Consider the following 18,124-nt stretch of genomic DNA (forward strand, 5'->3'; position numbering starts at 1 on the left):
CTAACTAACTAACTAACTAACTAACTAACTAACTATCTAACTAAATAACTAACTAACTAACTAACTAACTAACTAACTAACTAACTAACTAACTAACTAACTAACTAATTAACTAACTAACTAACTAACTAACTAAATAACTAACTAACTAACTAACTAACTGACTAACTAACTAACTAACTAACTAACTAATTAACTAAATAACTAAATAACTAAATAACTAAATAACTAACTAACTAACTAACTAACTAACTAACTAACTAACTAACTGACTAACTAACTAACTAACTAACTAACTAACTTACTAGCTAACTAACTAACCCTATAGTTATGTGTTCTGTTTTTGGTTATTTGCAGTTTCTGACTGAGCATGAACAAGAAATTTCAATTTTAGAGTTTATCTCGGATTTTTGCTCATCATCTGTTATTTATGAACTGATTTTGCTGAAAGAGGCCTTTTTGAAAGCAGAAAACAGAATTATCGTATAACTTTCAAGCCGATATCTGGGATTATCTTAAAAAATATTTCAACAAACATACGGACGGACAGACAGACAGACAGACAGACAGACAGACAGACAGACAGACGGACGGTCATCGCTCCGCTATATTCATATATGTATATATAATGTTTGGTTCGTTTATATGTATACTAACTCATCATCAGCCCAAACGGTTAATTATAGACTAATGAAATTTGTGGATACGTAAAACCACTAAGAATGGATTTTTGGATATTTGAATATTTTGGGGTAAAAAAGGCAAAAAACGGGTAAAACGTGTTTTCTTGATTATTTTACACAATATTAGTTATAAAAGAAAAAAATTAATTGCATCTACTTTTACTTAAAAAACCAGATGGGTGTCTGGTACTTTTAAAAAATGCGTACTTTTAAGGGATGAACAAGTCTTACAAATGTGATTTTGGTACCTTTTTGGTTCTTTCTAACTTTGTACCTAACAAACATAATACAATTTTTTATAATATATTGGATACATCTTTCAAAATTTCATACTTTTTTAAAATTCGGTCCTTTTTTTGTGTAAAAGAGAGAAAACTTTATTTTTGGTACTTTTTTTTAGCACATTATGAAAACTTTTTCGATTAACTGACGTATTCTATTAGGAATTGTACTCTGTAATATTTATTTAAATAAAATATTTGTTATTTCTTTGGGTAAAAAAGTACCAAAAAGGGAAAAACGGGAAATTAAATTTTATTCAAACTCATTGAGCCAATTTTTATATATTTAGAAAAATAGTATATTAATTTGGAATTCAATTATTAAAGCCAATATAGGATCAAATTCAAGTAAATTGTTTGATACTTATTGAAAACACAATTATTTGGAAAAAAAATTAGTACAGATTAAAAACGTATGAGTTATATCTTTGATATATTTTGTGAACATGATTTTCGAAAAAGTACCTATGTATATGCCTAGGCGAAATGGGTAAAAATTGTATTCTTCTTATTAGAACTTTCCGCAAAAATAGATTTTATTCCATTGTTTTATCAATTCAATTATATTTTTTTATTTTTAATAATATTTATAAAGAAACAACTATATTTAATCTGAATGGCTCTGATTGAATAAATTATCTATAAGAGGGAAATGTTTGATACTTTTTGCTCACTAAATAGTACTTTTTGTATTTTCTTTAATATTGAACAACATAACATGACTGATGAGAATCCATCCAGAGGTGACTCTTTGCAACTTTTTATATCCCCCACCACCATCAGATTCGTGTATGATTTAGCTATGACCGTCTGTCCATCTGTGTGTATAAAACACGCTCACGATTTAAGAAAGCAATAGAATTTAACCAAATTCACCTAAAATGTTCTTCATTTTCCTAAATTGTTTCGTATTGAAAATGAGCTAAATCCGTTCACACCATGAAAAGTTATGAATGAAAATTTAAAACAACCTCAAAAAAATAAGCATTTTTTACACATTCTGATGTAATTTTCTCAAAAAACATGCTAGATAATTCCATGAAAGTCACCACACGTTAATTTCTACATAAGAGCTTGATTCCTGCTGAAAATTTAAAGATTCGGTCCACAATTGCATATACCTCCCATACAAAATTACATATTCCTGGAAAATGGATTTTTTGTTTTTTTTATAACTTTCGTGACAATTTCGATATATTTACAAAATTTTACAAATTAAAATATTATGTCAATAGAATTCATTCAGAGAAAAACCATTCTGGATCGGTCCACAATTGGTCATAGCTCATAGCCAAACAAGGTTCCCTCCCGAAAATCACTTAATTTACTTCTAAATTAAGATATCCATATAAAATTTGGTAAAAGTATATATCGCAGTATATAAGCATATCTTATGGCGCTATAAAAATATAAAAGAAAATGGCGTTTGTAAAGTTTAATAAATCTTGGAACTGTAACAAATTTAAACTGTTTAAATCTTGGGGTTTTTCTACTTAAGACATGAGAAAACATATTTCTACAAATATTTAATCAATTAAACAAGTATTGATATAAAAGTAGCTGGTGGAGGGTATTTAAGATGCGGCTCAACCGAATATAGCAATCTAACATGTTCGTTCTTCAAATGATACTTTTTGTATATGACTCTTTGAATTTTCTAAGTTCGGAAGCGAAACATATAAAACGTGGTTCTTATTAAATGAAAATTTACAAAAGGGACATTTTTTGTATTTTCTCTTCAAATTGTACTTTTTGAATTTTCTATAGTATTGAACGTATTAGCATCTGTCGGTTTTCTACAAATCTTTCATACAAAAATTGTCTCTTTAAAACCAATTTATAATTTTTTTGTTTTTAAAAAAATATACAATTTAATGTTTTCAAACACAAATGTATAAAATTGTCTAAAGCTTTTAGTAACATTTACCCCATAAGACTTAAGATTTTAATAACTTTATATGACAAGTAATAAATTTAAATAGTGGATTTATGAAAAACTAGAGATTAAGTTTAACAAGAAATTAAGAGAAAAAAAAAAAAAGAAAAAAAGAAAAAAAAAAAACAAATAATGAAATTACTTTATTTGTGAAATAATGTAATTTTTGTTATTTCTCTTTGCAGAGCCATTAAATGAAGACATAAAAAACAACAACAACAAAAATTCATTCTTTAAAAAAAAATATGCAGAAAATCTAAAAACATAAAACAACATTGACAACAATAACAACAGTTAAGGCAACAAAAACAACTAACTAATAAAGAAGCAATAAAAACCAGCCAACACCTTGTTGGTGAAAAACAAACAAACAAGCAAAAAATTCAAAAACAACAACAATAACAACAAAGCATAATAAAAATGTATGAAAGTTTGGTTTATTATTTAATGTATAATTTGCCTATGTGTGTGTAGAAATGTGTGTATACAAACAAAACACAAGTGTGTGATTATAATAAAAAAAGCAACAAAGAAAATATTTAAATTCATCATAGTCTACCTTAAGGCGTACATAACAGGAAAACGGAAATCAACAAACAAACGCACATACATACATGTATACATAATAAATTTTGTGCAAATTTGCTCTTTTTTTAATGTTAAAAATAATAAAAGAATTCCATATATTCTGATATCTAAATACAACAAAAAATAGTTAAAGTCACTAAAAAAATTGTTAAAAAAAAAATCAAAAATTAAAACCTCCAAAAAATAAATTTGAAAATAATTTAAATTCAACTAAAAACCATTATTATAAAAACAGTCGCAGTCGTGGATACCCACGGTGATTTTCCAGAGCCAGCGTCAGTGCCAAAGTGTGCCAATACAACACCGCCTTATCAGCGGCTCACCAAAGCTCTGCAATGCGATCCAAGATGCGGACACGAGGTAAATACCATTTTTTTTCTTATTATTTATTTACTTTTCATTTAGTTTTTTTATTTTTGTTGTTGATTATTTTTTTTTTCTATATATAATTGCAATAAAATTTAATTTGTATACAGTTCACAGTATACTTGTGGTTGTAGTTCAAGGTTTAGAGCAGTTTTTTTCTATTTGCTGGTTTCTTATTTTAAGTGCTTAGTGTGCAGTTTTATTTACATTTTGTTATTTTGTTATTGGTTTCAGCTATTAGTGTTAAGTCATCAACCCTTATCTTTTCTTAGAAATTGTTTTAATTTATTTTGGCGTTATGGTCAAATCAATTATCCCTTTAATGAATGTTTTATATAGAAAATAACAAGTTAGAGTTTTATATTTGGCTGTGTCGAATCTTATATACCCTTCACCATGATGTGTTTAAAAACAAGTAAGAGTTCTTAATTCGGCTGTGCCAAATTTTATATAGTCTTCACAATGGTGTGTTCAATATTATAGAAAATTCAAAAAGTACCTTTTGTAAAATGAAAAAGTAACAAAAAATCCCCATTGATTTGTTCTCGTCTAATCTGTGCTCTACATACTTAATTTCATGCTTCTGGGTTTATTATTATACAAAACTCAAAAAGTACATTTAGAAAAACGAAAAAGTACCAAAAAGTTCCCTTTTATGTGTTCTGCACTAATTCCGAATCTACATACTTAATTTCATGTTAATAGGCTCAATATTATAGAATATTCAAAAAGTAACCTTTGAAAACCGAAAAAGTACCAAAAAGCTCCCTTTTATGGGTTCTCATCTAATTCCGAATCTACATACTTAATTTCATATTTCTAGGTTCAATATTATAGAAAATTCAAAAAGTACATTAAAAAAACGAAAAAGTACCATACAGTTCCCTTTTATGGCTCCTTACTTAAGACAGGCTTCACATATTTAATTTTATGTTTCTAGCCAATAACAATACACTCGTGCTGCTCTCTCTCCGTTACTCTTGATCTGCAGCTTTCGCTCGTCCTTGTTTTTATAAACAAGAGTACAATAACAAAATTTACCGTATGATTAAGTATTTTGTTTGTGTTTTTTCAGTATGAACAAAATCTCAATTTTTGATGAAATTTTGAGAGGTTGTCTCGGATTTTTGTCTCATATCTCCGATTTTGCTGATTTTCTCGAAAGCATGTCTAACAGAATTATTTAAGATTCGGATCTCGGCGATATCTTGGGTCCTCTAAAAACTGATTTCAACAAAAATAAAGACAGATATACAGACAGACAAACAGAAAGAGGATCTAGAATATATATACTTTGTTAGGTCGGAAAATTATATTATAGAAATTACAAACGGATTGACAAACTTCACGAAGGTGAAGGTTATACAAACGTTCACCTATTGAATAGAAAAACATGTTATATAAATAATTTTGTGAAGTTAAGTAACGCCTTTTTGTTAGTAGAAACAGAATAAAATAAGGCGGATATTTATCATTTGTCATTAGAATATTTAACGTCCAAAAAAGGTGTTAATTACATTGAAAAACGTTTATGTATTTGAAATATAGAAATATGTCTTTAAAGAAAATTCTAAAACAAAATGATATTTGCCTTTTTATAAGAAAAACCAAAATGTACCCTATTTCCCGGTCAAGAAAATGCTGGTAACCAAAAGAGTTGTAATCTTTAAGGGAAAATTGAAATGAATATAATACATATACATACATATAGAAAAATAATATATACAAACCAATACACAGAGGCCAAAAAGCCGTAAAAAATTATTGAAATACCGATACAAACCGTTGTCAAATGTTTTAATTTAGACAACATTCGTTGTTATTTTAGCAACGTAAAGTTCAAATTGTAAAAACGCATTGTTGTCATTTCGACTACGCTTTGTATCATTTCGACAACGCAATGTTCTCTTTATTAGAGTGCAATATTTGGCTGAGCCGAATCTTAAATACCCTCCACCAGCTACTTTAATATTAATACTTTTCTAATTGATCAAATATTTTTAGAAATAAGTTTTCTCATGTCTTAAATAAAAGAAATACCAGGATTAAAATCTATTACATTTCCAACATTTATTGAACATTACAAACACAATTTTCTTAAAAACATATATAATTTTATTCTACACAAATTAGTAATGCAACTTGTTAAATACTGTACCTAGTATGGGAGATATGACCAATTACAGAACGATCGTAAAAAATTCTTTAAGTTAAATTTCTGTACATAAAAGCTATATTTCAGTCAAATTGAAATAATATGTTTCTATACAAAACTAATAACTGTGGCAAATTTTGTATCAATAGCTTTATTTGGTAATGAGTAATGTGCGTTTAAGAAATTTTCATAAAATGACTTTGTATGGGAGCTATGTCCAATTATGTATATAAAGATAAAATCTTAAAATCGTGTATCTATATTATTATTTGGTAATGAATATGAATATGAAATTTAGATGATTTTCTCGAGGGGACTTAGTATGAGAGCTATGACCAAATGTGGGAAATTTTATAGTGTAATTTATGTATGTATATAAAAGCAATATGTTTGATAAATGTATGGATATCAATATTTTTAAATAAGTTATGTACGCTAAAATTTTATATGAATTTCTTAATTTAATAATTAGTTATGAGCGTTTAAGTGATTTTCGGGAGGGGACCTTATATGGGAGCTAGGTCCAATTACAGACCGAACCAGAAAACTTTTTCTCCGAATGAATTCTATTGACATAAGATTTTTGAGAAGATATCGACATTGTGATTTTCCGAGAATATGTATAGGAGATATATGAAATTGTGAACCGATTCTGGCAGTTTTCAGCAGATCAAGCTTTTGTGCAGAAACGAATGTATGGTGATTTTTATGGAATTATCTTGCATAGTTTTCGAAAAATTTACATCAGAATGTGTTAAAAAATGCTTATTTTTTTAAGGTTGCTTTAAATTTTGATTCATAACTTTTCCCAGTGAGAACCGATTTTGCTCATTTTCAATACCAAACTGCTTAGGATAATAGTGAATATTTCCAGTGAATCTGAGTTGATATCTAAATCAACTCAGAATTTCATAAGGACCCAGAAAATACTTTCTTGGGTCTCAGATTAATATTTCTTGGTGTTACACACGGAATGACAAACTTATATATACCCCCTATTACCACTGATGATGGTGGAGGGTGTAAAAATTACCAAAAATTTTTCTTTTATGTGTTCTCATCTAATCCGGGCTCTACATAATTAAATTCATGTTTCTAAGTTCATTATTATAGAAAACTCAAAAAGCACCTTTTGAATTTCATGTCTCTGGGTTTAATATTATAGAATATTCAAAAAGTCGCATTTGAAATTCTCACCTAATTCAGACTCTACATACTTAATTTCATATTTCTAGGTTCAATAGTATCGAAATTTCAAAAAGTATCTTTTGAAAAACGAAAAAGTACCAAAAAGTTCCCTTTTATGGCTTCTAACTGAAGCCAGGCTCCACATATATAATTTCATGTTTCTAGCCAATAACAACACACTGCTATGCTACCCTTGCTCTGCTGCTCTCGTTCTGCTTTGCTTTTATAAACAAGAATACCATAACAAAATTTACCGTATGATTACGTATTTTGTTTTGAGCAGGTCTCGGATTTTTACTCATATCTTTGTTATTTATGGACCGATTGGGCTGATTTTAAATTGTGCTTTATTCGACCGTATTTCCAATAGAATTATTGAAAGTTCGGATCTCGCAGAAATCTGGGGAATTCTGAAAACTGATTTCAACATACACACAAACAGACAGACAGACAGACGAACCTGGCTAAATCGACTCCGCTATCTATAAGGATCCAGAATATTTATACTTCATAGGGTCGGAAAATTATATTATAGAAATTACAAACGGAATGACAAACTTATATATACCCTTCTCACGAAAGTGAAGGTTCTATAACTTAGTAGGAGATCTCTAATTCAAAAAATATTATTTTTCCCGAATTCAGCATACTTAAAGTATCCATAATAAAAGTTTTCAAGTTTTTTCTCAATGAACTTATTGCTCCTATATGAACTTTATAGCTCCTATAAAAATCTCACTTACAAATTTGTCTTAAATGAGGCAAGGTAGAATTCAACTTCAATGCTTTACTATGAAAATTAAAAGTTTCTTAAATAGTTTTTTTAAGACTAAACTTATTTTTAGTTTGTTTCTTTACTCCAGTTATTGTTTTCTATTCTTTAACTTCTACAGTAGACAACAACGTATACTTAATTTATAATAATTCTTAATTAGGAAAATATATTACTCATACGTATAGTGAAAAAATTTTATAATTATTAAAAGATATGTTTATTTTTGGTTTTTAAATATAAAAAATAACATTAAACTAGTTTTTAATAGAAATATTTTTTTTGTGTATAAAATAAATCTCATAATTACCAAAAAGTCATCTTATTTAATACTCTTTTATCGAAAAGTTACAAACATAAATAAGTTCTTAACAAAAAAAAAAAAAAATATTAAATCAACAAATAATCACATAATTTAAACATTGTCAATGTTTAAACGAAATTATTAAAACCTTAAAAGCATATCACTTTAAGTATTTTATACATATTGTTTAAAACGTTTGTCACTTATTGTTGCCTTATTTTGTATGAGTGTGTGAGTGTAAATAAGACAACAATTATTACATAACAAACATTGACATCAATACTATACTTAAGGTAAGGTAATGTATTTAATTAATAATTAAAAATACATAAATTTTGTATTATATTAAGTCTGAAATATGTAAAGGCATATGCAGATAAAGGGTGTTCTGTTAATAGTTACAAAACTTTTTGCTAGAAAGAGCTTTTTTATAGAAAAATTTCTTTAAATTACATATTTTTTGTATTTGATGCAGAAATGATATAATGTATACAACATTTTTCTATAGAATATAAAATAAGACAGAAAGTTCTAAAAATGATAGTCAGTTGTCCTGTTAAAGGCTGATAGTTTTATTATAGAAAACTGTCAGTCAAGTAATTTTTGTAAAAATTATTTATTTAGGAAAAACAGACATACAGACAGTTTAAATACAAAATTCTGTTGGAATAATATACAGTTTTCAACAGAAAATTTAAAAGGATAGACAGACAGTTTTTACAAAAAAATATTTAGAATAATCACACAGTTTCATACCAAAAATTTAGAATAGACAAAAAGTTTTATATAGAAAATTGTGTATGAAAGCCAGTCGGTTTTCTACAGAAAATTTTCTATGATAGACAGACAGTTTTCCATTTAAAATTGTCTAGGATAGATAAATAGTTTTCTATTAAAAATTATTTAAGAAACTAGACAATTTTGTATAGACAGACATTTTTCTATTGAAAATTGTCTATGATAGGCAGACAATTTTCTACTGAAAAATATCTAGGATATAAAGATAATTTTCTATAGAAAATTGTCTATGATATACAGACAGTTTTTTATTGAAAATTTTCTAGGATAGACAAAAAGTTTCCTATTGAAAATAGTCTAGGATAGACAGACAGTTTTCTATTGAAAATTGTTAAGGATAGAAATACAGTTTTCTGTTAAAAATTGTGGAGGATAGACAGACAGTTTTCTATGGATAATTATCTAGTATAGACATACAGTTATCTAAAGAAAATTGTCTATGATAGACATACAGTTTTTATGGAAAATTGTGAAGGATAGACACACAGTTTTATGTTAATAATTGTGTCAGATATATAGACACATTTTTTTAGCATTATCTAGAATAGACAAAAAATTTCTTCATGATTGTCTAAAGTAGATAGAATGTTTTATAGACAAACAGTTTTGTATTGATAATTGTATAGGATATAAAGAGTGCTATTAAAAGTTGTGTAGAATATTCAGTTTTCTATTGAAAGGTAGACCGTTTTCTGTAGATAATTGTATAGGATAACTATTTTATTGAAGATTATCTAGAATAGACAGACAGTTTTATAGAAATAAAGACTGATATTTGAAATTGAAAATTATGTAGGATAGACAGTTTTCTATTAAAAGTTGTGTAGGAGATACAGTTCTCTATTGAAATACAGTTTTCTATGGATAATTTTCTACAGATAATTATCTTATTTTCTAGATTTCTATAGAAAATTATAAAATATAGACATTAGTTTTCTATAGAAAATTAACTATTTGAAAAGTAAGTCTGTTTTCTATAGAAAATTTAAATTATCTAAAACTTTTTTCTAAAGAAACTTTTATGATTGATTTATTTATAGAAAATTTTGTAATAAAGACAAGGTTAGGTTATCACAGGTAGCCGTTTCGGCGTTACTTGGATCCATGTTGATCCCTTTGTATTAATACCTGTAAGAGAAGAAAAAAGAGAGAGAAAGGAAAAAATGGAAAAAGACACGTTGGTAAGGAGAAAATGAGAAAGTGAGCACAGCAGTAAGATGTTTAAGAAAGAAAGAGAGAAGACACCATGCCAGTTGCTTTGGATTAACAGTGTCATGGATTAATGAAATCCATGAGACAAATCGGTTAGATCACCAAAGTATGTCGATCCAAGCGTCCGAAGTGTTGCATCCGCCAGAGTAGGATACTCACAAAGAAGATGAGTAATAGTTTCCTCTTCATCCTTGTTTTGAGAACTTCTACAGTAATCGTTGAACGGAAGACCAGTGCATCTAGCATGGTTACAGTGGCCAGTGATAATCGATATCAGATTAAGAAGATATTTAAACCTTAGTGGATCCATTTGCGGCCACAGCGCTTTAGCTGTTGAGCACGTATGCTCATGTGACCATTTGTCGCGAGCAATGTAGAGACAGTACTCAGTAATTTGCATCTTTATAATAAAGATAAAGAATTTCTGTCAATTTTTAAAAGAAAAACAAGTAAGAAGTTATAGTCGGGCAAGGCCGTGCATATAATGCCCTACACCTGTATACGAATAAAATGTGATTTAGTTTTCATAGTAAAGCATATAAGTTGAATTGTATCTTGCCTCAGATATACTAAAGCCATTTACTGTTTAATAAAACTGTGGATATTTCAGTAAAATTTTGATGGGGCGCTTTTTAGAGGGGCTAGGGTCAAATGAAGCCCTATAATTATAAAGTTCATCAGGGTCATCAAGCCTAGTATAGAACTTGGTTTTGCAGCTTTTTGTCGAGATACGAGTATATTAAACATAATTATGAACTTAAAAGCTCTATTTGGCGGGTTCAGATCTATGGGGTCTATAGTTTGATTACAAGGTTTACAAGCTCTATTCGGGGGTTCAGTTGTACGGGAGCTAGATGAAATAATGAACAGATGTTAATCATTTTCAACAGGCTTCGTCTACGGTATATTAGAAGATCATGTGCCAGAATTCATTGAATTATCTCCAAAATTGCGACCTGTAGTTTGATTAAAATGTTTACAAGCCTTATTCGGAGGTACAGTTGTATGGGGGCTAGGTGAAATAATGGACCGATGTTCACCATTTTCAACAGGGTTCGTCCCTGGGACAATGGAAGATCATGTTCCAAATTTCATTCAATTATCCTCAAAATTGCGGCATGTAGTTTGATTACAAGGTTTACTTGGACGGACAGACAAACAGACGGACGACAGGCGGACGGACGGACTCAGCAAATGATTTCGAACCGATTGGTATACTTTAAGGTGGGTATACGACAAATATTATTGTGCGTTACAAACATCAGCACAAACCCAATATACCCTCCCCACTAAAATGGTGGGGTGGTATGCAGATAGTTATGTTACTCTCCTTTCTATAAAAAGAAGAAAATCAAACTGTTTTGTAAACAATTTTCTGAGTAACACATACATACTACTCTCTATCTGGTCTTAGAATGATAGATTCTTTTGCAGTCTGACATAGTTTTTCTTTCAAAGAACTTGTTTAATAATCTAAGAAAGACAGATATTTTTCTATATAATCCTGTTATGACATGTTTTACTGGGAATAACTGTAAAATGAATAAAATATTTATGTGTATATATATTAACAACAATTGCATCTGCTTCAGCTGCTGCATGAAATATGATAAACTATTTTAAATAATTGTTTATAATAATACAACAACACAACAATTACTTCAAATGTCAGTTGAATGCAAATGAATACATTTGTTTAAAAGTAAAGGCAATAATATTATTCGGAAATTTATGACATTTTAATGATTGAATTTTAAATATTTATAAACATTATAAAAATATTCAAAAGCCAATCTGACAAAAATGTTTTAAAACATATTTTTATTTAATTGTAATTTTCAGAGAAATGTAATACATTACAGTTGATTTATTTTTATTATACAAAATAATAATAAAAATACATAAATATCGAAAAATAACATAAAATATCTGTCAAATTTCATTTATCTATCAAATACATGAATGTAGCTTAAATCCCTTGTGGTTTTAAGCTGAAAATTACAACTACTACTATTATAGATTCTAGATTTTTTTCTGTCTTGTGGCTTTTAATGTTCAACTTAATTGTCGAAATAACTTGACAGGAAGGAAGTAAGTAAAAGAAATCGAAATGAATTGTTGTTGGTTCTATTATACATTTCTTGTGGGTGAATTAATTGTCAATTGTACAGGTAATATTGACAGGAAGAATGTATGTATGTAAGTACGTACATACGTAAAGCATTAGTGTTTGATAATAGATATTGACAATAGATATTGTTTTGTGGTTTTAACATTAACAAATCAATTACTTAAAATACACATGAGTTCAATAAAAATAGACATAAATAACTGTAATAGACTTGAGTACAACAGATGCATATATTAATTTATTTCTAGATAGATTTATGGGGATATTATACATAAAATAACTCTTGAGAATATTATCAAGGTCACACAGCAAAATTTACACTAGTTTAGAGGAAGCTTTCCAAAAAAAACAGATACTTCTCTGTAGAAAATTTTCTGAGAAAACTATGAACTGTAAAGGAAACATTATCTGAAGACAGGGGGTTTTCTATAGGAAATTGTTAATTTATTTAGAAAGAAAAACCTTAGACCGAATTTGATATCAGAAACAGAACAAATTTTAAATTATCAATCAATTTATAACAACTTCTCTATTTAAGCTCACTATACGTATGAGTACTATTTCTTTCAATATAATACGTATACGCAGTGTAGTTTGGTTTTTGAATATTTATAACTAATAATATGATCATTTCTCTATTACAGGTAACCGTTGGCCGACGCATAGGACTCTACAGATTTTGTGGCGATATAGGACGTGGGAATTTCTCCAAAGTGAAATTAGCTGTACACCAGCTAACAAGAGGTAATCTAAAGTCTTTTTATTTTTATAAATAAACAAAAATTTAATTTTTTAAACTTTAACATTTGACTTGACAATTTTTTTCTCCGTAATAATATACCAAAATATTAACCTTTATGGCCTTTTCATTTTTCAACCTTTTCGTTATAACATACCTTCGTATTAAAACCACAATATGGAAAAAATATGCATGTTTGTATGTATGGTGTGTTTGTATATTTTCAGACAAAGTGGCCATCAAAGTAGTTGACCGTGCTGGTTTAGATGCTAAAGCATTGCGTATGCTTTCAAGTGAAATAGCTACACTTGAATGTGTTCATCATCCTAATATTTTAAGGTAAGTTCTCTATATTTTCACCAACACATACACTCCAGGGTATTTAAAGATGTATAGATATGTTAAAGGCTGTAACAGTGGTGTGCGAAATATTAGGATCTAAAGCGTGTTCGGTATAAAGTGTAGTCAATAGCCTAGCCTTTTTTTCAGTCTATATTCTAGTATTCAGAATTTATTCAAGTCTATATTTTTGTCTCTAGATACTCTTTTATATAATATAATTTACCGACGCTATAATGTATATATATTCTGGATCCTTATAGATAGCGGAGTCGATTAAGCCATGTCGGTCTGTCTTTATGTGTATTTGTTAAAATCAGTTTTTAGAAGACTCCAGACATTGATGAGATCCGAATCTTCAATATTTCTGTATGACATGCTTTCGGGAAGATCGTTATAAATTCAGAAAAAATTGGTCCATAAACTACAAAGATATGATGAAAAATCCGAGACAACCTTTAATATATATTGATCATAGACAAAAGTACATATATTCTGGGTCCTTATTAAATTCTAAGACGATCAAGCCATATCTCTCCGTCCGTCTGTTGACGATAGAGTCCAAACGGTCTATAGTCTAATCTATAGTCTAGTTTATAGTCTAGTATATTGTCGAATCTACTGTGTAGTCTATAGTCTAGCCTAGTCTACAGTCTGGTCTATAGTATAGTTTGTAGTATAATTTATAGTCTGGTCTATAGCCTAGTCTATAGACTAGTCTATAGTCTAGTCTATAGTGTAATCTATACTCTAGTCTATAGTGTAGTCTATACTCTAGTCTATAGCCTCATCTATAGTCTAGTCTATAGTCTAGTCTATAGTCTAGTATATAGTCTAGTCTATAGTGTAGTCTATTGTCTAGTCTTTAGTCTAGTCTATAGTCTTGTCTATAGTCTAGTCCATAGTCTAGTCCATAGTCTAGTCTATGGTCTTGTCTATAGTCTAGTCTATAATCTAGTCTATAGTCTAGTCTATAGTCTGGTCTATAGTCTAGTCTATAGCCTAGTCTATAGTCTAGCCTATAGTCTAGTCTATAGTCTAGTCTATAGTCTTGCTATAGTCTTGCTATAGTCTTGCTATAGTCTAGTATATAGTCTAGTCTATAATCTAGTTTATAGTCTAGTCTATTGTCTAGTTTATAGTCTAGTCTATAGTCTAGTCTATAGTCTAGTCTATTGTCTAGTTTATAGTCTAGTCTATAGTCTAGTCTATAGTCTAGTCTATAGTCTAGTATATAGTCTAGTCTATAGTCTAGTCTATAGTCTAGTCTATAGTCTAGTCTATAGCCTGGTCTGTAGTGTGAATTATAGTCTTGTCTAGACTACAGTCTAGTTTATTGTCTAGTCCCTAGTCTAGACTAGAGTCTAGTTTAAAGTCTAGTCTATAGTCTATAGTCTAGTCTACTCTATTGTCTAGTCTATAGTTAAGTCTACAGTCTAGTCTTATGTCTAGTACATAGACTAGTCTATAGTAGACTATAGTCTAGTCTATATTTTGGTCTATAGTCTAGTTTAGAGTCTAAGATCTAGTCTATAATCTAGTTGTTAGTCTAGTCTATGACATAATCGGTGGTATAATACATATTCTAGCCTATAGTTTGTTTTCTAGTTTAAACTATGGTATATTCTAATTTATTCTAAATTATTTTCCTTTGCTATTTTTCTAAATATATAAACTGTGTATTTTCTACACACACACACGCATACAGACACCCACTCTCTCACATACATTCATAGAATAACGAGCATATTTAGCAACATCCTGTTTGCTTTTTGCCATAACATCCTCCAACATATTTCAAAGGTTCTCCCAGGAAATTCTCCATATGTATTGGTGTACGTGCGTGCATACGTATGAGTATCTGTCCTTCGTTTAGAGTACACGTGTGTAGATTTTTATGCGTATGTGTCGGTTTTATTTATTACAGCCTCTACACATTTTTTTCCTAAACATTTTTGCTGTGTTTCTATTTTTGTTCGTGCTTTTTTTTATTTTTTTAACTTTATTTTTCCCTTTAGGCTTTTCGAAGTAGTTGAAACATTGGGTCGTGTTTATCTAGTCACCGAATGGATACGTGGTGGTGAGTTATATAATCATATCACCCAAGGTGGTCCATTACGTGAAATACATGCCGCACCACTATTCAAACAATTGTTATTGGCTGTGAAACACATGGTAAGTGTATAAATGGGAATATTTTTCTCTTTTTTTAAATGTTTGCAACAAGCAGTTTATTATTGCCCTAGTGGCGGCTAAAGTTAGCTAAAAGGGCATACAGGGGCATCAAACGAAATGCCACGGACACATTTAAGAAGATGTTTCTATTTTGAGTTTGTTCATTTTAGTTTGTTGCCACTGTAAGCAACATATTTGTCTACACCACCATAAAGTGTTTATTAATTTGTTTATTTTATTTTATTGTTGTTACTGTTGTTGTTTATTTAAATTCGCATATTAACAGCACAGTTTGGGTTACGTTCATCGTGACATTAAGGCTGAGAATGTATTACTGTTGTCTGAGGATCGTTTGAAGTTGGCTGACTTTGGTTTTAGCACACAATTAATTAATGGTGAGTATGAGTTGTGTTAGAAATTTCTCAATTTGCTTAAATGTTAATGTTAATTTTGTTGAGGGCATAATGTGCCATAATATAAATTTGAAATGTTGTTGATAAAAAAGAAAAAAATCATAAAATATTTTTTGTGCACATAACTTTCATAGTCGATTTATGTGTGGCTATGTAATTGTGCGGAATGTTTTTGTCTGAGATTTAATGACAAAATAAAAGCTTTTTGATAATAAAGAAAAAAATAAGCTTTCAATTCTTTAATATTCTAAATTACCCTACACAAGCTAATACACAATGTTATCATATAAAAATAAAAAGCTTATTGGTTTAAGCTTTATATTTTTTCTCTAAAAGCTTTGTTTTAACATGATATTTTTACGAGCTTTTTGGAATTATCTTTTCTAATCGGTTACATTATAAAATTGTTCTTTATTTATATGAAGCTTTAAGTAAAGCTTTTTCAAAGCTACTCTACTCAGCTTTTTACAAGTTTCTGCCTTATATGTATTTCGCTTGAAATAAGTAATTTTGCTTTTCTATAAACCTTCAAGATTCTTAATTTTTTTAAAATGTATAAAATTTTTATAAAAGTTTTTATTCACTCAAAAGTTTATTTAAAACAACGAAATGTGTAGCTTTTTTATAAAAGAAAATCTTTAATAATACAAATTTTATAACAATTTTTAGGTGCCAATCAAAAACTGGACACATTTTGTGGTTCACCGCCCTATGCAGCACCGGAACTATTTTCCGATGATCATTATATTGGCGCTCCGGTAGATGTATGGGCTTTAGGTATACTGCTTTATTTTATGGTGGTTGGCAACATGCCATTTCGTGCACCAACAATACCCGGCTTAAAGGCAGCCATCTTAAAGGGAGACTATTTATTGCCGGGACAACTAAGTCTGCCATGTATAAGACTAATACGTAAGTAAAATAACACTTTTGTCATAAAAACTTAAAAATGGTTTTCTACTTCAACTTTTACTTTAATTATAATTTCTTATATCTCTTAGAACGCATATTAATCCATATCCCAGCCCGCAGACCCACCATTGATGATATGCTCAATAGCCAATTTGTAACCCATCCAAAATTAAGCAACGACTTAATGCAACACGAAATTAATTTACGCTCCAAACCCGTTAAACGTTCTGGTTTTTGGGTACGCTCCAAGTCGCGACGCATGCGTAAACAATACTCTCTAAGAGAACGTTATATGGAATTAACAAATAAACCACCCATTAATATGAATACCAAACGCATAGATGGTTTTTTTGTTGATAATTTCCTACAACCCATTGAGTTAACGGCGAACGATATACCATTGGAAGTCATCAAGGAACAATCGAAAAATAATACTCCCAAAAGATCGTTTTTGTGTGGTACCCTCAAGAAAAAGGTCGGACCCATGGAGGCAACCGAAAAAGAAAAACAATTAACGAATGGTTCTTTAAGTAATCACACGTCACAATGGAATGCAGTATTGGCAACAGATTGTCCTCTCTTTAAGAACTATGATGCTGAAAATGGTCATTTTATAATGTTTCCCACACCTACAGATGATCTGGGACAGGTGCAACCGTTAGAGGCAGAGGCCCGACAAATTCTCGAAGAATTGGGCATAACAAGTGAAATGTTACAGCAGGCCTCACAAAATGCTCCACGTAGTGATATTATCGGAGCTTATCGTATTGTAATAAATCGTTTGCAGAAACAATCTTGGCTGGCGCGCAAACATGTAGAAATGGCTTTGCAGGAAATGCCAACTAAGGCGGAGAAGAAGATTGAGAGATCATGTTGCATACTGTAGATTGAAGGATGGAAAAGAGTTGGAATTCTGAGAGAAGCATAGCAAAGAAAGAGGGTTTGTGTGTGTTTGAATACAATTTTTATATACTAGACTATAAACTAGAATATAGACTAGACTAAAGATTAGACTAGACTATAAACCAGACTATAGACTAGACTATAGACTAGACTATAGACTAGACTATAGACTAGACTATAGACTAGACTATAGACTAGACTATTGACTAGACTATAGACTAGACTATAG

General features: G+C 29.5%; 1 protein-coding gene and 1 long non-coding RNA gene across 2 annotated transcripts in view; both read left to right on the forward strand.

The window, feature by feature from the left end:
• Positions 1-3,274, forward strand: part of LOC124420746 — an 83,595-nt gene extending 80,321 nt beyond the window's left edge. Inside the window, exon 5 of the long non-coding RNA XR_006941354.1 lies at positions 3,086-3,274. This is a non-coding gene — a long non-coding RNA (uncharacterized LOC124420746). The remainder of the gene's footprint in view (positions 1-3,085) is intronic.
• A 418-nt stretch (positions 3,275-3,692) lies between these two features.
• Positions 3,693-18,042, forward strand: LOC111679335 (sperm motility kinase 2B). Its single transcript, XM_023440892.2, has 7 exons — positions 3,693-3,848; positions 13,059-13,158; positions 13,381-13,492; positions 15,511-15,667; positions 15,954-16,062; positions 16,750-16,992; positions 17,082-18,042. Exons 3-7 carry the CDS (start codon positions 13,437-13,439, stop codon positions 17,876-17,878), a joined length of 1,362 nt encoding a protein of 453 aa, XP_023296660.2. The 5' UTR covers positions 3,693-3,848; positions 13,059-13,158; positions 13,381-13,436; the 3' UTR covers positions 17,879-18,042.
• The last annotated feature ends 82 nt before the right edge of the window (positions 18,043-18,124 follow it).

This window comes from Lucilia cuprina, chromosome 2 (assembly GCF_022045245.1).
Source record: "Lucilia cuprina isolate Lc7/37 chromosome 2, ASM2204524v1, whole genome shotgun sequence".
NCBI lineage: Eukaryota > Metazoa > Arthropoda > Insecta > Diptera > Calliphoridae > Lucilia > Lucilia cuprina.

Excerpts from the sequence above, each read along its gene's own strand:
- LOC111679335 (XM_023440892.2), top strand. The coding sequence starts at position 13,437 with ATGCTTTCAAGTGAAATAGCTACACTTGAATGTGTTCATCATCCTAAT. Across the intron at positions 13,493-15,510 it reads CATCATCCTAATATTTTAAG|GCTTTTCGAAGTAGTTGAAA; the intron begins GTAAGTTCTCTA and ends TTTTCCCTTTAG. Across the intron at positions 15,668-15,953 it reads TATTGGCTGTGAAACACATG|CACAGTTTGGGTTACGTTCA; the intron begins GTAAGTGTATAA and ends GCATATTAACAG.